The sequence below is a fragment of the Euprymna scolopes genome, chromosome 7, assembly GCF_053919585.1.
Source record: "Euprymna scolopes isolate OS-2025 chromosome 7, ASM5391958v1, whole genome shotgun sequence".
Classification (NCBI taxonomy): domain Eukaryota; kingdom Metazoa; phylum Mollusca; class Cephalopoda; order Sepiida; family Sepiolidae; genus Euprymna; species Euprymna scolopes.
The window spans coordinates 88,074,737-88,101,865 of record NC_136488.1 but is presented as its reverse complement, the minus strand read 5'-3'; the positions used below and the strand labels follow the sequence as shown (position 1 = coordinate 88,101,865).

At 32.9% G+C, this 27,129-nt stretch overlaps 1 protein-coding gene across 15 annotated transcripts in view; it reads left to right on the top strand.

The window, feature by feature from the left end:
* The window catches only part of LOC145279823 (protein phosphatase EYA1-like), a 1,162,399-nt gene that overhangs the window by 1,074,479 nt on the left and 60,791 nt on the right, over positions 1–27,129 (top strand). For 9 of the 15 annotated variants that reach the window (XM_080131218.1, XM_080131213.1, XM_080131219.1 and 6 more), the window contains one exon: positions 15,627–15,722. The exons of the other annotated variants lie outside the window; for them this stretch is intronic. In XM_080131218.1, the coding sequence (XP_079987344.1) occupies positions 15,627–15,722 (96 nt within the window). The remainder of the gene's footprint in view (positions 1–15,626; positions 15,723–27,129) is intronic. 15 annotated transcript variants of the gene reach the window in all.

The window sequence follows — 27,129 nt, the reverse complement described above, 5'->3', positions numbered from 1 at the left end:
TGATTATTTTTATTAGATTTATGCTAAGATAAATTTTCCACCCATCTTGAATGAGTGATCAAATTGTTATAACTAGGAGTCAGCAGGTATAAGTTTGACTCTGCCTCTTAGGTTTCTGACTCTGACTTATTTTAAAGTCTTTGAATATTGGCTGTTAATTCTCTTCAGATTAAAAAAAAAATCTGATTTGTGGGATCCTGATAAGTCCGTCTTTTTACAATTCTGCAAATCTGGTTGTAAAGATAGACTGCTTGGAAAACATTCATGTGAAGTGAACAAGCCAAATACTTATACTATATTTTGATAATCTGAGCTTTTCTAAAACGCATTAGAGCCAAAACTTGATGTTCTCCTAGTCGTATTGTTCGAGCATCGTAATTGATAATTGATGCTCCTTCAATTCTGGCCTATGTTTCACGGAAACACTTGTGACACTTCAATCTTCCTCTTTCAGAATTCAATAAGCAGCTTTGGCAACTTTTTAAGGTCGAGTTTAACCTACTCGAATCGCTTGCGGAATGATCCAACTACTTATCAACTTATTAGGGCACTTTTAAATCCCTAGTTACTTGCCTCCCCACAAGGACAGTTGGACATGAGATCATTTTTTTATGTGAGGAAAATCCAGTTCTAGGAAACGAAAGCACTCTTGATCAGGAGCTAAAACAAAACAAGTTGCCTCAGTTTAGAAGGGTTTCTTCTTCACTGACCAAAGATAGAAAAAAAAAGTAGTATCAGAACATACACTATAGAAAGGTTAATGGAGTTCAATTTTCCCGTTTTTATAAAATCTATTATTTTCAGTGGAAATATCTTGTTTCAAGTTAATATTCATCAAATGAAGAATTCTTAAAAAGAAATCAAAGATTTGATCGTCATCCCCTGGGTGGTGATCAAACTCTCCTGAACTTTGCAGCCTTCAGAATTGATTCCATGCAAATTCTTCTAAGGTTGGGACATAAAGAAAGCCGTGTAAAAATTAAATTAAATTTGAAAATCTTATTAATAAGCAGGGTTTGTAAAGTGCAGAAGTATCAAAGTATGAGTTACGTCTGCAGTTTACGAACAGTGCTGAAATTTGTTAGAAACACATTCTTGACATGTTTTTGAGATGAGGATTGATAGTTCATATTCTTTGGATTACTGTCCTCATCTTCTGTGTTATTCGCGCAACGTTTTGGTTGATGTAACCTCTAGCCTCCATCAGGCGCATTTTGGCAAACTAAAGGATCTGCATGGAATTTTGAACAGAACTCTTTAATCCATGGGTATGAAATAAAGGGTTCTGTTCAAAATTCCATACAATGTATTCCCTGTCAAACACCACTTACTATAAAACACCTATTAACCGAACGCATAGACCTCTCACAAATTAGGGCAAAACGCTACAAAGAAATAGATCTGAAGAAAATTTTCGGAAAGAACAACACCGGAAAAATCCTATCTTACATCAAAGAACTAGGACTCTTCCAAAAAATATAAACCCACCCCCAAAAACCCTTATGTTCTACAAAAGCAAAAACAACCCACCTTTTCCCACTTTTCCGTCTTCCCATTTCCCCTTTCTCTTTCTATCTCTCCCACTTTCTGGCTGATTTCCCAACTTAAATTGTACCAAACATTAATACAGTAACCCTTTTCCCTCTCCCATTGCAAAACTCATGTTCTGCATGGCAGGGAACAAAAACAATAAAATCCACTACAAAACAACCAAACAAAACAACAAACTAACGATTGAAGATACAAAAAGCTTGAAGAATAAAAACCTTCTACAAAATAACCGGATGCAACATGAATACTGTTTCCAAAATAATTGGATTCGGCATTAAATAACCCAAAAAACAACCAACCAACTAACCAAACTTCTATGCAGATAATGGAGTGCAGCAAGATATACCTGAAGAAGGTCGGAGGTTACATCGACCGAAACATTGTGAAAGGAACATTCAAGATGAGGACAGTAGTCCAAAGAATCTAAATACATTTTTAACATGTTAACCGTCTCGTATTATCATCTAAACATAAGTATTGTTTACAAATGTGATACCCACTCCACACAGAATGATCTGCAGTAAAACGCCAAATGTAGCCATGAAGTTAATGAGCTAACGCTGGATGTTAGTGACAGCTACAGATTTACCAAATTTAATTTGGATCAAACGTTTTTCAGTGAAGATTTCAGAATAAAATTCAGGTAACAATTATATCCTAGAGAATTTCTGCCAGCAGAGCGTCACCATTGCCGAATAACGGAAGGCTTATCAGGTATGTGTATGTATTGTGATGATCTATGAAAGTGAAACTTTGCCAGTGAGGGTTAAGGACATGCGTTGCATGGAGAGAAATGGTGTGATGGATTTGTAATCAGTTTAAAGATAGCCTTACATCTGCTGAGCATAGAGGAAGATTAAATCTAGACGGTATAGGGAGATGTGTGCAGAACAGGAGAATTTGTTGGTATGGCCATGTTGAATGGATGAGTTCTTGGGTTAGTAGAGGGAGAAGAGTTGAAGTAGCTTGTTGAGTTGATAGGGAAAACATGGTAGGGATTATTAGATTGGTGCAAAAATGTCTGCTTTATATATATATATATATATAGTTGAACCTCTAAAAACACTATTTTTGCATCAACCTAATAATAAGGATGAACTTGAGAGAAAGGGGGAGGTGAATAAAAACCTGACCAAAGATAGGTTAGTTTTGAAGTCAATTTCTGAAAGCAGTCTGACGCATGCCAACATCTGAAATAGACGTTAAACTGAATATGATAATAATGGGATTCTTGTGGCTGATTTTTTTTTCTTTTTTAAATTGCTCCAGACAAGGTATGAAGCCACTTGATGTAAGAAGTTTTAAAAAAAATACTGAAAGGTTAAAAACTGGCCAATGATTAGTGTTAGATGAATAGATTCTGAACCAGAAAAAAAGCAATTCTACCTTTTGTCAGAAACCTCGCTTATGGAGGATAAGGACCCAAGGACAAAATAAGGGAAACAGGAATTATGAGGCTGATGAAAGTAAACCTAATGTTAACTTTCTACTCTTTTTAATCTCTTTGTGATCTTTTGTCTACAATATATCCTGTTTACAGCATAATTCTAGATCGACCTGAACAAATGTGTTACCTAATAATTGTACTAGCTAAGATACCACCATGGTCCACTTTCTAGTCTCTTTAATGATTGTTATGGAAAAATTCTCTCCCAATCTTTTGTTTTCTGCTGGGTTACACACATCTCTTGTTTAACACATTATTGCAATGATGAGTGCTATTCGGGAGAAATAATTTGATCTTCCATTATCAAGATTCCGGAAATGATGAAATGAAGCAAAAAAAAAAAAAAAAAAAAAAAATCTGTGATGAGCCTGCCTGCGATTTCGCTGTTAATATCCTTTCCTTAGAGATTAAAGAATGATTATAAATTCTTTCAAACCCTACAGGGAAATCTTTTCTAATCTGGGATGCGGGGTTAAAATTACATTGTTCGATGCAAAATTATTCATAATTAGTTTTTCTTTTCTTTTTCTTTCTTTTTTTTTTTTCTTGTGGTTTCGTTTTTAACTGTTTCGGATTTTTTCAATTACATAACTATTGGCTTCAAGACAATGTTTTGCGTTCATAGATGTTCGGCTTTTTACAAATCGCAATTATTTCTGCGACTCTTTGATTTGACACCGATAGCCAAGGAATTAATCGAGATAAGAGAAGATATTTGAAGCCGTTTGTTCATTCCCACTTGCATATTGTTATAACGGCATTACCAACCGGAGTCTTATCTCTTGTGAAAGACTGCAATCACAGAGCATAAAACTGTATGGTAATAAAATAACAAAAATTTAACGCAGTGTATTTATTTATTTTTTTGTAAATATGATTTTAATGCAAATCATCTACAATGAATAAATGCTTTATTTGCATTTCTGATCAGCTCCATTCTTTATTTTAATGACTTTATGATGATCAAATCACGTCTCAAGTGGTCAAAACAGTTGTTCCTTATCTCAAGTTGTTAATTCTGCGGACAGATGTGATATCAGATTGTGAAGTCGACTTGCAAATAAGTTTCCTGTACTGTAAATCATTAGAATCTACTTTTATCCTAAACAGGTTCGACTGTGGAAAGTAGTACCTAGAGACTGCTTCCTAGTTAACTACAACATTGCTGTTCCAATTTCAATGTAAACAAATTATTGTTCAACCGTCCTTTTACCTAACCAATTTCTGACCAGTTACAATGTCACTAATCTGCTAGATGTTTCATTGTCCACCTGGCACTCAGCCATCATCCTTGAGTGATGTTTCGGCCTTGATAAGTGCTGAATCACTTATACAAAAAATTCAATTCATTGTAGATATGTGGCTTGACAACTTATTTGTCCATTAGGTATGTACATGTGAAGAATTCAGCAAAGTTTTGCATATTCACCTGATTTTAGCAAGAGATTTGAAATTTTCACCATTTGATAAGGTTTTGCTTTGAAATATTACTTTTTTGCATATTCGTTTGATTTTAACATGACAAACGTCAGCATTTAGAAATCAACCCATCACATTGTTTATTATGGAAATTGACATATGGTTGTTTCTGTCTAATAAAACTTGTATATGGATGTAAGTTTATAAAAAACTTCATTTACGAGGTTAATCTAGTTTGCTTGACGCATTCTTTAATGTGTTTACATTGGTAATGCAGATTCATCTTTTTATTAATACAATACATGCATAAGTTATTTCTATACTCTTATTACATTATATTTTTATTTGCACTGGTGTAATCTGACGAAGGTTTCATGATATATAATATATTCAATGTCTTTGTGTGTTCCTATTGAAGAATTGTCAGTGAAATTTACTGCATCTTATGTAATTGTTTTCATAAAAGCTAATGACATTATCTTCAATTTAATCAAGGTTTATTTTGGGCGTTAACGGGTCCCATATTTACAGCCCCCCCCCCCAAAAAAAAACATTGAATAATCATAAACAGATTGGATTAATAGATTGTATACACGCAGGAGATTATTATAATAGAGAATGTAATAGATTATTATATACAGATTATTATGTGTTGAAAATTTTCCCTAAGTGACTTATAGGTCCTGTATTTACAACCCTCTTTAAACAGTATCCATTAATCCATAATAAAATGACCTCAGTTTTTATTCCCATCTAAATTATATATACACAGGCGCTATATAATAATTCAAATATGTTTACGCTTTCTGCCAATAATTATCATTCAGTTTCAGTAATTTAGATTAATTTCAACCCACCTGACTCTCACAAAAGTCATACTTAGGAGGTTGCAGTAACTTTTACTCATTATAAAATATTTACTACCACTCTCCCATCCAACACATGTAATTCTCTTTGATTGCATACATTCTCTACCTGAGCAACGATGCGTAACCTTCTCAGTATATATAAAATTAAGGATGTATATATGTATTTTTTATATGTACAAGAGTCGCTCCTAAACTAAATAACCGATCATTATGAATTGGTGAATACAACTACTAGGCATAAGGACCTAAAACTATATCCGATGGTGAGGCCCCACCTTGCGGGCTTTGGGGAGTGTGGAGCCACCCTTTAATTGCCATTGCTCCCAGGTCCACTCTGACCCGGAGTGGTAGTACCTGTTAGGGTCCCAACTATGGGTTAAATAGAATCTGACTTAAAAAAAATATACTCCATTAAAAATCGTTCCTCAAAATAACTAGATTCGGCATTAAATAACCTGTTGCCTGATCGTAAAATATTCTTAAATATATTTTCATTTATGCTGATTTCAGATTTATTATTATAGAGCCAATACTCTATTGATTATTGTATCAAATATATAGTTGTGATTTTAAAAGTAAAAAAAAAATCGACTTGGGTGTCATCAGCTAGAATCTAAATTAAAACATGTAGCTCTTCAGTATTATTCGTTAATCTGATCTAAATTGATACTCATAACAACTTGAAAAAATGTTAAAGATAAAGATGCATATTTCCGCACGTGTAGAAATAACGTTTAGTTGAAAACCACCTGCCAAGTTCCAACTTTTTTTTTTTTTTTTTTTTTTTTTTTTTTTTTTACACCTCTTAACAGCTTTTTATATTGGCTAAAAACCAAACAGAATTTGTTCCACGGGTCCAAATCCTCTATATATCAATTTTCAAGTCTGTAGACCAAAAATTGACAGTTTGGTTGACCGTTCCTCACACAAACAGGCAAGGTCACTTTTATATATATAGATTGATTTTAATTAAATTCGATCCATAGTCATTAGACAGCAATTCGCGAGATTCCCTGGATTTCAGTTTCTTAGACTACTTGAACCTAGATCTTGAATTTTAGACATTTTCTTGGATCAAAATTAAAATAAGGATTCTAGACATAAAGTTCAAATTTTTATTGTAATCTTTGTAACATAGTTCAAAACTGATCCCCCACCCTACCCAACAAAAGATAATGAGTTATTACAACTTGCAAATGTAATTTCACTTCTTTTTTATTTATTTACTCCTTAACACATGAAACTGTGATAGTTAGTTTGAATGTTGGAATTCTTCAACCTCATCCTTGCTCAGTTTTCTTGGCCAATCAGAGCACACAGGAATGGATTGGAAGCGATTCTATTGATCTGCGATTCCATGCCGGACTTATCTTTCTTTACCATATGGTAGAGGCAGAGAGGACCAGAGGAGGAAATGGTGCTACCAGATCAGACTACCTGAAGATACTGGCTTCCTGACATAAACTGCACAAAACTTTTTTTTTTTTTCCATTTTATCTTTGCAGAACTAAATCTTCTTCCGCAACACCAAAAACAAAACTTTTCATTGACGTAACCAAAGCAAACGACACAAATATTTAAAGAAATGAAGAACTTGAAGCATAGACTATTACCAAAAATGACTTTGTAGTAAATATTTGGCAGTAAATAAGCCAAAAAGGGTTGATGTGCCACGAAACACATAAATTCTAATGCTGACACCTTGATTTTTTTTTTACCAGAGAGCTCTTCTACTACTTGTTGCCACTCCCCTTACCAGGATATAAAGGCTTGTGCTTTGGCAAGGGTATGAGTATAGTGGTATTTGAGTAACTGTCCTGCTGTGAATTTTATTAGTAAAAAATGAGGCTTTTCAAATAAGAATTCCTCTATCTTTATTTTTTCATACTAAGTAATAAAATGCCAGTTAAAAAATATATATATATATATATAGGTTGTGACTGAGAAACAAACTGGTTTTAAGTGCTGGTGTGAAATTGATGGTTAAGCTCGTGATAGGGAGGGGGTAAAGAGGACATAGTTTCTTTGATACCTGAAAATGATGGTTGAATAAAAAGCTGTACAACAAGGGGGTTTATCTTTTGTCCTTCTGTTTGTGGGAAGGAAAAAAAAAAAACCTTCTGTCCCTTTACTGTCATTAATCTTTTTTTTTTTTTTTTTTTTTTGCTGAACCCCCTTCTAACTCTCCTGATAAACTCTTGGTGTGTCAGGCAGAAAGTGACAGGTTACCTTTCTGTTTGAGACTGCAGGTGATTTATCCGGAGACAGGCCTGTAATTCCTATTTTGTCTTCCTTATTGTCTAGGATGATTGGTAACCATGGTCTGACACTTGGAGGTCTGCAATGTCCTGCTCATCTTAGGCTTTAGTTTGTGTCCATATGGTTGCATTCATGGTTGAGTTCGACATTTACTATATAAAGAAAGCAGTTTTCTGTGTCCCAAGTCAAAAACTAAAAAACAAAACCCCCTCAACGTTAGTATATTCTTGATCAGTGTTGCTCTGGATGAATAATTTTTAGTTTTTGTATACAAAAAAAAATTATATGAAAGTGAACTGGACCAGGTTTTGTTAGAGGGAAGAGAGATGTTTTTTTTTTTTTTTGTTTTTTTTTGAAAATTTTTATTTCTTCGCTATTTCCAGTGTTATATCTAATATATAAGGGAAAATGTGTGTATGTCTAGCTAAAATTGGTAAAATACACAACGAACACTCATAAAGTTAATTTTTTTTTTTTTTTTTTTTTTTTTTTTGTAACAGTGTAACCTAGGATGTATAATATTAAAAGAAAAATATTATTTGGTGATCAAATGACCGTTTATAACTTTTAATGTTTTCAAGTAAAGAAAAGTACCATTTTTTTTTTTTTTTTTCTCAGTTATTTCTCTTATCCTAACTAGTTATGCGTGTGTGTGTGTATGCCCAGAGAGGGGAAGAGGGGAAGATGTAACTTATGTTACACTTTTGCCCTGAGCAGTGTCAGATAACCCTGCTAGTCTTATATAAAGGCAAGATGAATGACTTACATTATTATTAATAATACATTAAAACAAGAGGAATGGGCTTGGAGATGAAAAGAGGAGGTGGGGGTGGGCATGTAGCTAAGATAAAGAGATAAAAACAGACGAATTAAGAGAGGTACAGAGGTAGTTTTGATAAAGACATTACACACACTTTTAAAACTTTTTCATTGTATTTCTTCCTACTGCGATTAAAACATTGTTCTGTTCTCTAAAAAAAAAAATAAGTAAATAAATGAAATTGTATTTGTGATCAATTGTATTAATTTAATATTTTATTCTAATAGATATTTTATTTTGGGAGGTGGGGTAGCTATAAATAAAGGAGAGCAAAGAATCTTGGAGAATTTGTTTTCAGTGTTATGGGTAACAAGGGAAAGACGGTCACGTGTAAGAGTAAAAGCTCCACTGCCCTTCATTATTTACGAGCGGGGGTACCCGGCGTTGCCCGGGTGTTTGGAAAAATAAAAAGTGTTAGTAGGCAGGCAGGCTCGAACCCGTGATGCGAAGGTGGAAAAGAAAGTGAAAGAAAACGTGACATCTTACCGCTACGCTATAAAGCCATAGGAAGTGAAAAGCGTTTAAATTTAGCGATGTCAATCAAAAAGTTAATTTGCTAAGTGACAGTTCACACAGGAAGGCCAGTTCAGCTTTCCGCCGTTTCATTTATTTGTTTCCTCACGATGTTGGGGAAACCAAGCTCCCCCGAAAAAGGGGGAACTCTGAAATGAATAGCAATTGTCTGATATGAAGGGTTTTCCCAGTATTGATCAAAGCTAATTGCTTTCAAGCGGTCCTGGCACGACACAAAAGGCCGCTGACGGCTTTGCTTCGATGAGTTTCGCTTTATTTATATGAAAAAGACGAACGGACGGAATAGAGGGAATTTTATGAAAGTCGATCAAAATAAATGTAGATACGACGTCCGTTCGTAAATTGTACATATTATAATCTAGGGAGCATATAAAAAGTTGTAAAGAAATAGTAACCCTCTTGAGACACTTCTCCCGAAAAAAAAAACGCTATATATATATATATATATATATATATATATATATATATATATATATATATATATATATATATATATATATAGAGAGAGAGAGAGATGACTAACCCGAACCAAGATCAAAGTGTAGTATCGGTTCTGATACTACGCTTCAAGTTTTTGTTCTCTTCGTTAATTGAGACAATTTTTATTTTGGTCGTTTTCTCCACATTAAAAAAAAAAAAAAAAAAAAAAAAAAAAACGATCCTGGTGTCTAATTCTGCCCTCGTGGGGCGGCAAAGTAAATAGGAACCCAAAATAAAATAATTTCTGCATCCTTCTCCCACCCTGCACCCCTTCCGTCGGACCTCCTGATCTGATTAAAATACCAGTTTGTCATCATGGATAGGTTTACAATAGCTTTCAGTATAAGATAATCACTATAGGATGTTTGAAAATAGAAAAGCCAAACCAACCATTAAAGATAATAATGAATAAACTAACTCTTATATTTATCATCTAATTCGTAACAAGTGTCCTTGGCTTCAAGTGATATCTATTAAAAGAAGAAAATGTTTGTTTATTCAATCAAAGTTTTGGGTTGGGCTGTGATTATTTGGTGGGTGGGAGCCAACATGTGTCCATACAAAAAAGGCTAATTATTTATCACACCTCTGTGTCCTCCTGGAAACGGTCAGCGTTGTAGAAGGAGAAAGGTTATATCTTCAGATGTGGGGGGGGGGGGGAACAAGCGTTTCCTTTGTTGTCTTTTCTTCTTTTTTCCTTCATATCTCCTGCCATTCGAGATAAATCATGCAATTTTCCATCATGGCTGCTAATGAAATGGAGACATTTGCATTTTTTTTTTTTTTTTTTTGAGGGGGGAGTCCGTCAGTTTAGGCAAAAACAAAAGATTATTCACCTTGTATGCATTATTTAAATAATACAAGAACGCTTTCTCAAATGGATAGGAAAAAGACAATGAACAAATCCGTTAATATCCCCCCCCCCTTTACGACAGTGTTGTTTAAGATGATTGACAATAACACTCAAAAAGATGAGGTAATGTCAGGGAAAAATAGTCTGGCAATCCCTAGGCTTGTGTAATCATTTTTTTTTTTTTTTTTTTTTTTTTTTTTTTTGCGGACTGTTATCCTCATCTTCATAGTTGTTGTTTAACCAGATTTCAGCCAACTTATCCTCTGGCCTTCTTCAGGTGGTTAACCACGACGGGATAGGAATGCTGAGTCTTGTAAAACTATCCACAGTAATTACTGCCTTCCATAATTGTTGTTGTCTCACCACGTTTTGGTCAACTTATCCTCTGGCCTTCTTCAGATGGTTAGCTGCGACGGGATAGGGATGCTGAGTCTTGTGACTCTATCCCCGGTCACTACTGCTTTCCATAGTTGTTGCTCACCATGTATTGGCTACTAATCCTTTGGCCTGCTTTTGGATAGGATTGAAACTGCTATTTTCAGACAAATCTCACCTGGAACCATAAAGACTCAACGCATCTATCCACTGTGTCACGGGCCCCAAAGGGGACAATCAAGTTTGGATTTTATAGTCTTATAAAATCCAATTTTGTGTTCTTATCTGGTCTTCCGTTGTTGGTCCTGAATATGACCTTAAACTATATCCAGTGGTGAGGCCCCAGCTTTCGGGCTTTGGGAAGTGTGGATCCACCCTTTAATTGTCATTGCTCCCAGGTCCACTCTGACCCGGAGTGGTAGTACCTGTTAGGGTCCCAACTATGGGTTAAATAGAAACCGACTTGAAAACAACAAATATATTCTATTAAAAGATCTTCCAAAATCTTTGGGTTCGCCATTAAATAACCTGAAAACGGTTGATATGCCGTAAAACAAAAATAACCAACCAACTTCCATTGTTGGGTATGTACCGAATAGTATTATATATTTTATTTTTTTAGAATCGTTTGAGATGAGGCTTTATAAGTTGTGTGTTCATTTTCATCTTTATAGTTGCTATTTCACTATGGTCGAAACGTGGTAAAATAACTATGAAGATGAGGATAACAGAATGCAAAAAAAAAAAAAATCAAAGGATTAAAATATATATATAACCCAATTACTCCTAGTAAGATGTTCATAACCTACAACATGGCGTTGCTTTCACCCCCTCTCGTGTCCGGTTGAATTTGCCAGGCGCTCTTGTTTGAGGAACACATTACCCCGGGAATGCTTCCTGCAGATTACAGCATGGTTGTCTTCAAATCCAATGTTGGCAAATACTTGTAAACTGTCGCCGATAAATAATCAAATTTAGTTCACACCATTGTTTAATTTTGTCATGTAATAGTCATTCGATCTTTCTAACCTCTCGAGGTGCGTGGCTTTGATAAGTGTGTGTGGCCTAACAACAAATAATGGCTAATAAGTGCGTGATAGTCATGAGAACAACAGTTAGTAATTGTTAATAGGAATTTGGTATAATTTGATTTTTTAAGGGGACAACTCAGCAAGAACTTGTTTACATCAGACTTGAAAACGACTATATTGTAGTCAGCTATAAAGCAGGCCAGCCAAACAGTTTCACATGCGAGCAGTTTAAAGAAAGAAGCTTGGTTCATGGAATTCATGTTTAGATTTTGGCACAGATAGAAAGTGAGGGAAATTGTTGATAGTAGTTGTAGCTAGACGAGTGTTTTTTTTGTGAGTTTGGCGAGCGAGTACAATAGATTGGAGCTCAGACGAGCAGTTGCCATTAAAATGAGTATGAAAATACTAATTTACTTTCTAGCGACATGATTTCCATTATGGTTTTGCACTTTTTGTTTCGACTTTTATTGAGTTTTTTTTTTATCATTTCCTTATGAGGCGACCGCGTGATCTAATTATGTTTGTTCTTTATTATTCATATCAGAGGTTTTTAGAATCTGATCATTTTGTAAAGATTTATATATATATATATATATATATATATATTAAAAAATCTTCAAAATCACTGGATTCGGCATTAAATAACCTGAAAAGGGTTGATATGCCGTAAAACAACCAACCAACCCGGCATTTGTGTTATAGAAGATAACTTCGATCTTTTAAGTGGATTTATGTCACCTTTCGTGTTAAGTTTATTTGATAAGTATTAATCTCGTTTGTATTGTTTTTGAATTGTAGAGAAAATAGTTTAGTATTAAGATTAAACATTTTTTTTAAATCCGTAAAACAAAAATTAAAAAAACATTAGTTAAGTACTTTAGTTGTGCATTCTGTATTTTTTTTTCTTTCTTTCCCAAAATAGGCCTTATTTCCCGAAACTAGTTTTTCTAATTTTTAAACGACTGGGGGGGGGGGGGGAATAAAAAGAAAAAAGATTTTAGGTTCAAGATGGTTGATTCTCATATTTCTGAAATTTTTAGCTGAGGATTGATTTTTCATATTTGGGTTCTTAAGACTACTGTTCTCATCTGTTATTTTAACAACGTTTCAGCCGACCGAAACGTTGAAAATAACAAATAAAATAAACAAAATGAAAATAACACTCAAGATGAAAACAGTAGTCCGGAGAATCCAAATAATCCAAAGACTATTGTATTTTCCTTGTTCTTTAAATAAATAGAAATGTCCAAAATAAATGAGACTATGATCATAATAATACAAGCTGTCACTCTTGATATTTGTCTAAACTTAAAAGGATTTGCCTTTAAATAAACATCAATTTAGACAACCATCCACTTGTGACATCACTTCTTTCTTATGTCGCTTTTAATTTGGATTCTTTTTACCCAACCTTCAGTTGTCTTTTTTATTCAGATATTTGTTTTGTCTAATACTGATCTTTGTTTAGATATAAATCTTGTCATCTCCAAAATTGTTACGATGTTCATTTCATAAGGCTTACTAAAAAAAGTTTTAAAGACATAGCTTATGTGATTTTTTTTTTTTTTGTTTTGTATACCTTGTTATATCAGAAATTGTAAGGATATGATATATATATATTCGAGTCTAGATTATATTTTTTTTCTTTCATATTTTATTTCTGTTAATTCATTGTACTTTTTATTTTTTATAAGTCCCTACTTACTTGCAGCTACACAATGACTTTTTTTTTTTTTTTTTTTTTTTTTTTTTTTTTTCAAGAAATTTTAGGATCTGGCATTTTTACTCTGGGAGAATTGAGTTTTTTCTCTTTTGTTTCTCTTTCTCTTTTGTTTCTCTTTCTCTTTTGTTTCTCTTTCTCTTTTGTTTCTCTTTCTCTTTTGTTTCTCTTTCTCTTTTGTTTCTCTTTCTCTTTTGTTTCTCTTTCTCTTTTGTTTCTCTTTCTCTTTTGTTTCTCTTTCTCTTTTGTTTCTCGTTTTTTTTCTGTTTTTTTTTCTGTTTTTTTTTCTCGTTTTTTTTTCTCGTTTTTTTTCTCTTGTTTTTTTTCTCTTGTTTTTTTTTCTTGTTTTTTTTTCTCGTTTTTTTTTCTCTCGTTTTTTTTTTCTCTTGTTTTTTTTTCTCTTGTTTTTTTCTCTTTTTTTTTCTCTTGTTTTTTTTTCTTGTTTTTTTTTCTCGTGTTTTTTTTTTCTCGTGTTTTTTTTTTCTCGTGTTTTTTTTTTCTCGTGTTTTTTTTTTCTCGTTTTTTTTTTCTCGTTTTTTTTTTTCTCGTGTTTTTTTTTCTCGTGTTTTTTTTTTCTCGTGTTTTTTTTTTTCTCGTGTTTTTTTTTTTCTCGTGTTTTTTTTTTCTCGTGTTTTTTTTTTTCTCGTGTTTTTTTTTTTTCTCGTGTTTTTTTTTCTCGTGTTTTTTTTTTTTTCTCGTGTTTTTTTTTTCTCGTGTTTTTTTTTTCTCGTGTTTTTTTTTTTCTAGTGTTTTTTTTTTGTTTTGCTCTTTTTTTTTTTTTTTTTTTTCTTTCGTCCCCATTTTCTTTTTTCTTCTCTCTCGTCTCTCTTTTCTCGTTTCTTCCCTCTCGTCTCTCTTTTCTCGTTTCTTCCCTCTCGTCTCTCTTTTCTCGTTTCTTCCCTCTCGTCTCTCTTTTCTCGTTTCTTCCCTCTCGTCCTTATTCTCGTCTTTTTTCCTTTTCGTTTTCTTTTTCCCCAATTTTATTTCATTCATGAATTGTTCTTATGACCTAAATTCTTTTGGTTTATATTCACAACTTCTTCTATATTCATAAAATTAAATATTTTTTTTATTCATTTAAAAAAATAAATACTTCGATATTACATAATTTTTTTCTCTAAATATGAAGTATTGTGATTAACATTATTAATCAATGACATTTTAGAGTTAATTTTATTTTCTATATTTTATTTTATCAGTTTTATATGCCCCTCAATACTTTCCCTGGCAAAATATCTCTAAAGTATCTTCTAATTTTATGACGTTTTAGTATGTATTTTATTTTCTCTATTTTTAAAACATCAGATTATCTCACAATCTTCCCAGAAATAATTCAAACGATTGGTCAGCTGCTTTCCTGAAATATCTCCGTGTATTGTGCTTAAAAACCTTCAAGTACTTTCATATTTTATGACCTTTTAGTGTGTATTTTCCATATTTTATTTCGGGTTTTGTCCTTCTGTATTAAAAAAAACACAAAAATATAAAGAAAAATCTGTATGGTGTAGTACCTGTGACAAAACGAAAATATATTCCAAAAATCACGTAAATCGATCAAGTAGTTTTCTTTTAAAATAAGAATCATTTTAAAGCGATTAATGGGAATTCGTAGGCATTACAGAATAAGTTTAATTTTATTTTTGGAATCCTTTGGGACGAGGCTTCATAATTTATGCATTCATTTTTTTGTTTTCCGAACTGTTATCCTCATTTTTATAGTCCTTGTTTCGCCATGTTTCGGTCAACTCGTCTTTTTGCCTTAATCACCTGAAGGTCAGAGGATGAGTTGGCGACAGAAACGTGGTAAAACAACTATGAACAGGAGAATAACTGTCCGAAAAAAAAAAAAAGTGAATGAATGCATAAGTTTAGTAAGTATGAATTGAGTTCTCTTTTAAAGCTTTTTTTTTTTTTTTTCAAAATGGCGAGTAGATATGCCTGAAATTTGATTTTTCTACTTGATCAATTTACGTGATTTTTGGAATATATTTTTGTTTCATCACGAGTATGTATGTACAGATTTTCCTTTTATTTTTTTTATTTATTTTTTTAATACCAGGAGAAATCTGGACAATAACCTTAACTGCATTTGTTAATCTCCTTTTTATTAGCTTTACACCAAAAAAAAAAAAAAAAGGTTAAACTTTTTTCCCAATCTCCCAAGAAATGGTTCGAACCACTGATCCAGCTGCTGGGTGGACTGACCGATTCCATCGTTTTCCGATTTCATTGGTGACATTTCTGATTGAAATGTAAATTATTTTGTAGATGTGCGAGTAGAGTCAGACCACTTCCCTATAGTGGGTGAATTTAAAGGGATGTTGGTTGCGGATAACTCTGAGGTTGAAAATCATCAAATAAATGGTAAATATTCATGCACTGTTGTGGTTAAACGAGTCGTACAAAATAAATATACCAGTTGTTCAGCATGTGTGTAAACAATCAGACAATTGCACTTAAGGGAACAGCGAGGATACTAAAAAGAGCTCTCGGTTGGTTTCAATAAAAAAGCGGGGCAATGTTGGCAGCTGGTTTGGCTGCCCCATACCCTGCATTACAATCTTCAAAGGAAGAAAAATAAAAAAATTTTTTTTAAAAAGTAATCAAAATATTATCCTCAACTTCGTCTGTTCGTCTGTGTTTTTCGCAAATATTGAATATTTTTTCTTTTGTTTACTGTTAATTATTTATTCAATTCAGAAATACAATAAACTAAGATTAGATCTTTTTTTTCTTTAAACATCGTTTCGAACTTCATTACTATGCACTCTAGGCCTTCGGGACAAGATCAAAGTGTAGTATCTGTTCTTCAGATGCTGCACTTCTATTTCTTGTTCTCTTTCGGTGGAGGAGAAATCCTTCACGACTGAGACAATTTTTATTTTTGTACCTTTTCTCCACGTTAAAAAACGACCCTGGTGTCTAACTCTGTCCCGTGGGGAGGCATGGTTAATAGGTACACTACTTCGTTTCACTCTCTCTCTCTCTCTCTCTCTCTCTCTCTCTACACTCGTCACACAGCCCCATTCTCTCTTCCCCCCTCTCTCTCTCTCTCTCTCTCTCTCTGCTGATCTAGCTTCCGTAGACCTTAGAATTGAAATTAAAAAAAAAAAATTAAAAAAGACTGCCTCTTATCGTTGGGTAGGTTAAACGCGTATATATATATATATATATATATATATATATATATATATATATATATATATGCGCTAGCAGGGAGACCCGATGTTGTCCGAGATTGGATGACGATCAATAAATGTTCTACCCTCCCATACTTTCGTTGTCTTTGAAATTGGTGAAATCCCCCCCACCTCATTAAAAAACAAAAACAAAAAACAAATTGATTGCCTGCTCCAGTTACGCCCACCCCCTTCTGCAGTATACGAGAAGGAAGCTTCACATGCCTCCTTACAGCGACTTAGTCCACAATACATTGTAACTTACATTGCACTGTAGAGAATCTACTATTGATTTTATAAAGTTATCTGTAAATACCTGTTTTGGGGATTTAAAAACAAAACGTTATTTTATATCATAGCATTCGTCAGTGTTGATTAAACGTCACCTCCCTTAAAATCAAGAACAAAAACGTTATAACAACCAAAAAATATAAAAGACGCTCTCTCAGGAATTAAACACAAACCTACTTCTGTACAACCCGTCGTATGTTTACATATTACTTATATATAATTAGAGGGAAATCGTGAGGCTAATTGTCTAGATTTTTATAGTTAAGTGCTTATTATAGCTTTTAACCAATCAGATCAATAGATTTACCCCCCCCCCGCCGCATCACTCTCAACATCCTATTCTTTTCGTTTAGCCAATAATATTCGTTTGAGATAGATTTTCTCTTAACTCTTAAGCGGGTCAAACAACAAAAAAAAAAAAAAAATGATCATACTCCGACCTAGAAAACCTAAAACAATTCCTGTTGCATTTTTTTATTAGCTATCACCATCTTAGATTGATTTTAAATTAGAAATTTAACACTGCATATTTCGTTGTTTTCTTTATTTTAGCTATCTGAAAACCAATTACATATCTCTATTATATAAAAAGAAACTTTGTGTGCGGGTGGAGTTCGTTCCCTATGGGCTCCTAAACGGATGGGCCATTTTTTAAATTTTTTTTTTTAATTACACACAAATGTACTTTACGTGCCTAGCAGTGTTCTTAGATAAGTTTTGTATCGGAATGTCTTTGATAAGTATCGATAATCAAAAAAGTCCGATTAAAGAAGGAACAGGCGACTTTGACTAAAGTTAACTTATGCAGACTAACACCATAAGTGCATTTGAGAAATTACCGCACAAGCAGAAAGGCCCGGAATATAAAATCAACAGTAGGTTCTTTAATATGACAGGGGTGCGTTCAAAGCGAATGTGTATGCAATTGATCCATGATACTTGACTTTTTGCCTTTTAAACTTTAACTAAAGCCATAATATAAAAATAACTTTATATCAACAGTAGGTTCTCTACAGTGCAATGTAAACTACAATGTATTGTGGACTGTCACTGTAGGGAGGCATATGAAGCCTAATCTCAGTGCATCACAGTGGGTCTCTAAGTAGAGCAATCAATCAATTTGATTAAAAAAAAAATGGCTGATTTTAGATTTTAATAAAAAATAGGGGAGGGTGAAAGATTCGTTGATTCTCACTCACTCCCGCGTAACACCGAGTCTCCCTGCTAGCATTGCATATAAAAATGTCGTTATATTTTAGCTATGAGATAAACGTGTAATAGATATGTTTAGCTAGTTCTCATTCGTCTGATTGTTCACCACATTTTGAATCTGCAAAATTTGTTTGTATTTTTTTTTTTTTGTTTATTTTGTCACCTTTTCCTCCACTCTTGATCGATATCACTCCAGTTTTCAGACCCCATTTTTATGTTGTCTCTTTTGTTTTCTCTTTCCAAAAAAAAATAAAATAAAATAAAATAAAATGAATAAAAAACAACCGTTCAGTTATTAACAGTCATAACAAGAATCCCCTCCATTTTTTTTTTTTTTTTTTTTTTTTTTTTTTTTTAATTTCCCGGATTCTTTGTATTTTAATATACACTAACTTCATTTTGATTTAGAAAAAAAATTTTGTCGACTACGTCATCAATTAAAACTTTAAAAAAATCTTCAGTAAGTATTAATTATGGTGCTAGTACACCACATAGGCTGTCTAAAGAGATTATGTCAATATCTTAACGCTATTTAAAACTTTTACGATGAGGCATATTTACAGACAAGATTAAATCTAGTGCTTCCTTACCAAAACTGCACTACAAATGGACATTATTGTTCCTATTGACTTATTGCCCCACGAGGGCAGAGTTAGACACAAAATTGATTTTTAATGTGGGGAAAATCCAGCTCCCCAAAAGGGGCACTCTGGATAGGAACAAAAATAAAAATTGTCTCAGTCATGAAGAATTTCTTCTCCAGAGAACAGAAAAGGTGATGTGTAGCATCAGAACAGATACTACACTGTGATCTTGACCAAACTCCCAACACTTTGCAATTTCACTGTTCCAAGAAAACTTTGAAGGTATGTTTTACTGTCCACAACCCTTCGAAAAGAAATGGTAAAAAAAAATCAAATATATAATAAATAAATGTTACCAAAGGCAAGAAGGGTACTCCTCTACCTAACTGGGTAGATTTTTAGTTTTTCTAAAATGTAAAATGTTTATTTGGCTCGAAAAACAAGCGTTTTCAAAGTGTACGCGACCACAAGAAAGTGTCCACAACGTATTTGTTAAGCTGCAGTTTTACCATTAGACAACGCTTGTTTTTCGAGTCGAATAAACATTTTACAATAAGTTAAAACACTAAAAAAAACTACTGTTAGGTAGAAGAGTAATTTATCTTGCCTTTGGTAACATTTATTTATGTTTTTTGTTTGTTTTTTTTTTTTTCTTTTACCACTTTTTCGAAGGACTGTGTAGAGTAAAATATATTCAATTTTGAGAGTGAATTCTAGCGCATGATTTTTTTTTTTCGTGTGTGTGTGAAGGTGGGGGAGGGGTAGAATGTCAGACTGAGCAGATTTTTTTTTTTTTTCATTTATTTTAAAGGGGACTTGTCCCCAACTTTTTACTACACTTTTTTTTTTTTTTTTTTTTTCTTTTTTAATGGGATTTCTTGTCTTGAAAAAATAAGATTGCCAATGTACTAAAATTGCCTTTTAGCTTTTAAAGATTAACGGGATTTTTTAATTTTTTTTTACATATAATTCTCACGAGGAATTTTAGCTAAAGATAGTATAAACTATTTTTTTTTTTTTTTAATTTTAATAATGGCAAAAAAGTTTAATAAAATTAAACTTTGACTTTAAAGTATTCTTGCAAATAAATATTCCAAAATAAAATGGAAAGCTTTATAAGTTGTGCACATTTTGTTTACATAACATTATATGCACACATTATGTAATAAATAACATTATATGCACACATTATGTAATAAATAACATTATATGCACACATTATGTAATAAATAACATTATATGCACACATTATGTAATAAATAACATTATATGCACACATTATGTAATAAATAATCGGGGTACCGATCTTGGTCTGTTTAGTTTTGTTCATTATTTATGTAGATAACTAAAAAGCAATAAAGAACTGTATCTGAACATAGATATTAGTTTGAAGAACCATCTGCTTGTAAAAGAGGATCATTTCATGGTTGTTTTGTTTTTGTTAACAAATAATGGAAAGGTTAAAAATATATTGATCTCTTAAAGTGTGCATGTATGACAATTGCTGCCTATAAAAAAACATTTATTGTTGCAGGGGTTTTTTTTTGTTCATTTCTATATTGAAAGTGAAGTTTATTCTTTCTAAATCTGTTGTCTTGTGGTCAGTGTTGTTTGTCGTTTTTATTGGTGTTGTTTCATATTCTAAACAGGTTTTAGGCAGATTGGATTGCTACTAAATCTTTTCTATAATAAAATACCCCCTCCCCAAGTCAAATTTTCTTGTATTATTTCCTTGACGTGATTTTGTATTTGTGGATAAACTAGTATAATTATATCTACCCATTAGAGCGACTCTTATTTGAATCAGTAACCCACTTTCAATTCTGACGACCAGGCTGTGTGAAAATACTGGCTTTCTGATCAAAAATACACCAAACATTGATGTTATTATTTTTTCCCTTTGCAGAACTCAATCATGTTCTGCAAAGACCAAAAACAAAAATAATTTTCTTCTACAAAGCAATTTTTTTTTTTTTTTTTTTTTTACAGTGGTCACCACTTATCAAGGCCCGGAAGCCACTCAGGGATAAGGGTTATTGCAAGTACATTACGTTAGTGTGGAGATTTGATGAAGGTTTTACTTAAGGGGGCAATTCATTAGGAATTTGTTAACGTTGGACTTGAACACATCCAAGCTGTAGTCAGGTGGGAAGCAGGCAGACGGAACAGAGTTCCACAAGCGTGCAGTTCTAAGAAAGAAGCTTTGTTCATGGAATCCACGTTTTGATTTAGGCATAGATAAAGAGTGGGGGAAATTTTTCACAGTGGATTCAGCTAGACGGGTGTTTTTCGTAAAAGATCAGAGATTGGAGTTCAGACGAGCACCTTCCATGGAAATAACGATTAAACCAAACACCGTGAATCAATATTAGAAGATATAAAAGGCTTGAAGCATAAGCTTTCCACAAAATTAGTTTTTTTTTTTTTTTTTTTTTTTAATTTCAATTTTTAATTACATTTTCACCCCAAACAAAGCACATTGCCACTTTGCTATAGGGGGCTATTATCAGGGGCATAAGCTATAGGGGTATTATGTAGGGAGTTGGGCATCAAAATGTCTGTTCACATTACACTTGAACTTCTGCATGTCAGTACAGTTGGGGAAGCAGAATCCCAAAAGGGAGTTCCGAAGTCTAGCAGTTCTGGGGAAGAAACTATTGGGAGTAGAAGGTTTTCTTACACATAGGGATCTCTACTGTGTAAGGGTGGGATTTAGCTGCTAATCAGGTTTGTCGGGGATATTTTCGTCAAGAGGGTACAAGTGCTTGCAGTTCGTCAAAGCATTCACTATTTAAAATACTTGTAGAACAGGCAGGACAACCAGAAAAAGGTTGATATCATGTAAAAACAGACCAAATCTATGATGATGCACAAAGACCTTTTAATAAGTTTTGATGACCATGTTTTATGGTGTGATATATATGCGTATATCTTTAATGTTATTTTTATAACTAACTATATATTTCCATTTGTTAATCCTTTTGTTGATAGTCAAGCATCTCTTCTCCTTCATGTTATTTACGTGACTGAAAGATGTTTTTAGTCCAAATTTTATTTCAGTTACGTAAATCGAGGTTCTCAAAACTATGGCCCTTGGGTCAGATCCGGCCTGACAAAATCTTTAATCCAGCCCGCGGAGCTCTAATTGAAAGTATAGAAATATTTAGGAACAATTAAAAAAAAAAAAAAAAAATGAAAATGTGTGGAAATAGTATCGTGATTTTTTTTCTTTCTTTCTGTTCAGAAAATGATTAAAAGAATTGGGTTTTGGAGAACCCGTTTATTTAAAAAGCAAAACTAATAAGTAAAATAGTATAAAACATGTCAAAGTCATTCTTTTTTATTTATTTTATTTTTCCTGTGTAGCTCTAAAAAGTGGGGAATATGACTTTGTTCGAAAACTTTAGAGACTCCTGATGTAAATAATCTAGAACAGAAAAAATGCACGATCAAATCGGACTATTTTGTTCTCTTCACTAACGAAGAAACAGCAGCAGTAATCATTCTGTCTTCACCCAAAACACGCGTGAACGATGTATATCCAAAAATAAGTCTCTCAATCAAAAAAAAAAAAAAATCTGCCTTTTTTTTTTTTTTTTTAATCTACTATTTCAGATTATCGCCTAAATTTTCATAATCGTCTTTGCTTTGTATCGAATTGGTTCTAGATTCATATGTCATTATTTCCTTACAGCAGGCGCATGCTAACAGTGGCCACTTATTTATGTCTCTCCTCACCATTACCACAAATTCGAAAGTAGAAACCAATTAGTTGTATATATATATATTGAACTTGCGCAATAATAGCTTAGATTTATTCTTTGATTGCCTTCGTGCGATATGTGCGTCAAAGTATGCTACCCACTACCTGAATGGTTAGCAACGTGCATTGAGCCCTGTTTTGTTGGACGCAGAGTTTTAATAAATATTTTGATAGACGTCATGTTTTTTGTTGCATAAAAATTTAAATGCGCCACATGTTATTTTCTCTGTTGCAGTTGCATATTTCTTGTATGTTGCATTTACAATATTGAAATGAAATTATATAGTCATTTATAGCAGACGCTATATATTGGTTTCGTCGTTGTGCGTAATTGTATGTTCATGCAAGATATTTATATTCTCACAGACTATACAATAGGAAGATGCATGTCGAATTCCCTTAGAGATTTAATTGGATAGATTAATTCAAAATACTCTTGTGGGTTAATTATCTTATAAGCAAAAACAAATTCTTACTTTCATGCTTTTTTTTTGACATGATATGATTAGGTAATATACGATTATATATATATACCTATATAGATTAGGTAAGCGATGATGACCCTGGCCAGTACCAGATGGGTGACCATTTGGGAAGTTTAGGTGCTGCATGTACTGTGCTGAGTCATAGAAATTCTGGGGGTGCGTTTAACTCACTGGGAAAGATGCATCCCCAAATCAAGACGGAAAGCAACGGGGGAAACTACTGTCTTGTCTTCCCGAGATTACCATGGCTCTAGAATTTGGAGGGCCGTGGTCGCCGATGCTGTTAAAAAAAAACAGCAGGACTGCTGAAGATAAGGAGGTAATTCATTCCCAAAATGTGAATTTACAATGTACCCCCTCCCTCAAATGTCATTCGTGAAATCGTTAAGAAAATTTCACAATCCTTTTTGCAATTCAACCATATTTAGGACAAATAAATTTCCGTTTATACTTGACTTGTCCACCAAGTTTTAACCATGAATATTCAACAGTCCTTTTTTATTTTTTTTTATTTTGGGTATTCTTTTTCTTTGCAATTCCAAAGATTATAGTATATATAAATAAGAAAAAAAACGTTATCTTTTTTCTTTAAAATTTTTTTTATTTACAAAACCTAATACTATTGAATCTATTTCTATTTTTTTTTTAAATTTTGAATGGCGTATAAGTTATGAAGGTGATAACTTAGTTACATCATGTTACATATAGAAGGCGAGAGGGTAATTATATGGTGCGCTTTGGAGGTACCTATTCATTAATACAACGAAATACCAACGGTAACTTCACATGTTCACATTTTATATTAAATTGTTTTTAACGACAATACGTCATACAAGCAGGTAAACCCAAATAAATTATTTTGTATTTACTTTAAAATCTTTTATGTCGTCAATAGTAATGTTTACTTAATTTTCAAAGAACTTTAATGCCTTAGACACTGTCCTTGAGTATCTAAGGTCTTGCTGTACAGTGATTTGTCAGAACAACCTGGCATAAGAATACTTCCTCATACAAGTAAATCCTGACTAAATATTCAAGAAAACAAAGTATTCAAAGCTCAAATGAAATCCCCTTGGTATGGTTACTCTACCCTGGCTTTTACAAGGATTTGTGCGTCTTTAAGTGATGTTGTAGCAAGACTAAGCTGGATACTTTACCAGACAAGATGTATTCTTGCCCTGCAATCCAGTAAGATCAAGAAACCAAAAGAGATATACAATAAGGCAGTTAACTGGTCGATAGGTGAGAGGAAAATTAATTTACTAACTTAACATTTGTGGGATATTATAGAACTGTAATAGAATATTTTAATATCTGTGTGTTAAGTGTTGAGACATTATGCTGAACAAAGATGGCGGCAGTAAATTAAATCGGCAAAGAATCAATGTAGTTCCGATTTTGAGTGTTAAGTAATTCCTAGTAACAAGGATGGCAGCAAAGAATCAATATAGTCATGATTTTGAATATTGAGTAATTCCTAGTAACAAGGATGGCGGCGAAGAATCAATGTAGTCCCGATCTTGAGTTGTTTGGAGACAGAGGAGACAGCGAACTGATTGAATCCAACATTTGACATTTTTTATAATAACTTTTGAAGCTTCTGATTGGTTAATTGTTATAGCTGTGGTTATAAAAACGATCGTCGAAATCTTTTGGAGTCATCCTTCGTTATGAGTCAAAAACATTTTAACAGTATGAATCTCTGAATAGAGATTAAGTGCTAGCTGCAGGAAGGATCCCGTTGGTTTTTGATAACTTTGAAGTAAAATGAAACCAAAAAAGGGCGAGGAGAAGGAAGAAACTTTATAAGTTAATGTGCATAATGATATTGACTTAAACAAAACTGAGGGGGGAAAGTATGACGAAATACAATCTTATGTACGAAATGAAAAGAAACTGCAATCTCCAGAAGATCTCTATCATTCCAATAATTATAGAAGCAACTGGACTCATGAAAAGAATTTCAAAACCTATCTGCCAAATATACCCGGTGAACCAAGCATAAGAGAAGTTGATACAATTGCACTTAAAGGGACGGTTAGAATCGTCAAAAAATCTCTTGGTTCAAGTGTATGAGATAACAGATGAATGTTTGGCATCCGTTAGAAAAAAAAAAAAAAAATGCCCCCCCCCCCAATTATCATTATTAGCAGTCTGAGTACATTTTAGCTTAATTTTTTTTATTTTGTTTGAATATTTTAAAATTTATATAGAAAATAAAGAAATAGCATGTTCCTTGTAAGATAGACAACTATTATATTCTTCAGTTTCAAACGAGCTATCTCATTTGGAGTTAGACTAACGGAGACAACGATTATGAATGATGTTTCGTGATTATCTAAAAATGTTTCATATTACCAATCATCCAGGTCAGACCATTTAATTTAAAAAAAAAAAATAAATTGTAGCAAAGTACGTTATTTTATTGCCAATAACATGGCAGAACAATATCAAATGAAAATTGGCTAGTTATAAGCTAAATTTTATTTGTCAGCTTAAATGCTACTTAGGTCCAACTTTTTAAATCCAACAAAATAACTTTGTTATATAATTTGGCTTATCTTATCACTAGGGCTATGACAACAGCATATTCTTTTCATTGTTTTGACTCTCGAGTGTATATCCGGCACAAGTAATCAACCGAGAACCACATCACTCTACATAAAAACACAAGATATCAATGGATATATACCTGAGAATCAAAACGAAAAGAATATGCTGTTGTCATAGCCCTATCTATCACTAAGTTTTAAGATGAGCCATATTGATTATAAAACTTTATCTGAAAGGATATTGGGCCCATTATGTGGTCAAGGTTTGTGCTATAGATTCGACTCAGTTTCTATTTTGATGTATTGATTTTCATGTTATATATATTTAAGGGTAGAATTCTCAATGTTAGTAATCGATCTATAACAAATAATCATTGATCTGCACGAGTCAAACTTATATGCATTCAAGAATATTTCATTGCATAAAATTGACATGCTGATCATTATTTTATTTTCCAGAGTTTTAACTTTCCTAAGTTAAAAATAATTATTTAATGCCTGAATCTTAAATAACCTTTGTTCATTTTAGCCTCTCTCTCTCTCTCTCTCTCTCTCTCTCTATATATATATATATATATATATATATATATATATATACATACATACATACACACACACACACAAATAGCAATCTAACAGACATGTTTGATTCGAATTAGCCTATATTTTCATTTATTTCCACTGTTATTGACAAATATATTTTATTTCGCTTAAATTGTTTTTTCTTAAAACAAAATTCTTATTCCAACTAAGAATGCTATTTGTGTAGACGTTTCCATTTACTAATCGAAGTAGATTTAACTTAAGTTAAATTATACTGCGTTCTCTCCCTTGATTTCTTAAAAAATATGTATTAAATTATGAGACTTCAGCGAGAAAATTCTATAAAATAGAAAGATAAGGACAAAGGATGTTTAGTAATTCTTTTTTTTTATGTCTGTTTTGCAGGTTGATTCTTTAGAATTTCGGCTAAAACATTGATTTGGGTTTCTTGTAATATTGATGATTTTCACCTTTCACTCTATAAAGAGCAGTCTCTCTGTGTGTGTGTATGTGTGTGTATGTATATATATATTCACAAAATCAAGATGACAAAAGTTGGATTGATAGCAACAAGTAGTGTATTTTCATTATTCGTTACAAATATTTCGCGACCATTCGGACAATTTCAAACCTTATATCGTTTGAAAATATTCACAAGAGGCCGTTCTTGTGAATATTTTCAAACGATACAAGGTTTGAAATTGTCTGAATTTAATGGAAAAATATTGGAATCGTTCCATCTCACACACACCCACATTTCATTATGCACAGGTTAGCAAATTAAACAGATGCTTTTTTTCTAGCCCTTGTGAAAACCAATTTAAAGTAGTTAGGAAGGCGAGAAAGTAAATAGCAAGTCGGAGAATCACCTTAGACTTAGCCCAGAAAAGTAAATATTAATTCTCGTTTTATTTCTTGAAAATTTCTTGCTATTTGGATTCACCTGTTCAGTCATGGTTGGCATTCTGATTTTCATCTTTCTGTGCGCCTGTCTTTCTTGATGCACATGTATTTCTTTTGATGCAGTATGCGCGCGCGCGCACACACACACACACACACACACACTTCACCCCGTTCGAATACGCAAAAGACGAAAACAGAAAAGGCTTTAAGCATCCACCTCTCTCTTTCGGATGGAATAGTGAAGAAGAGCAATCTTTGC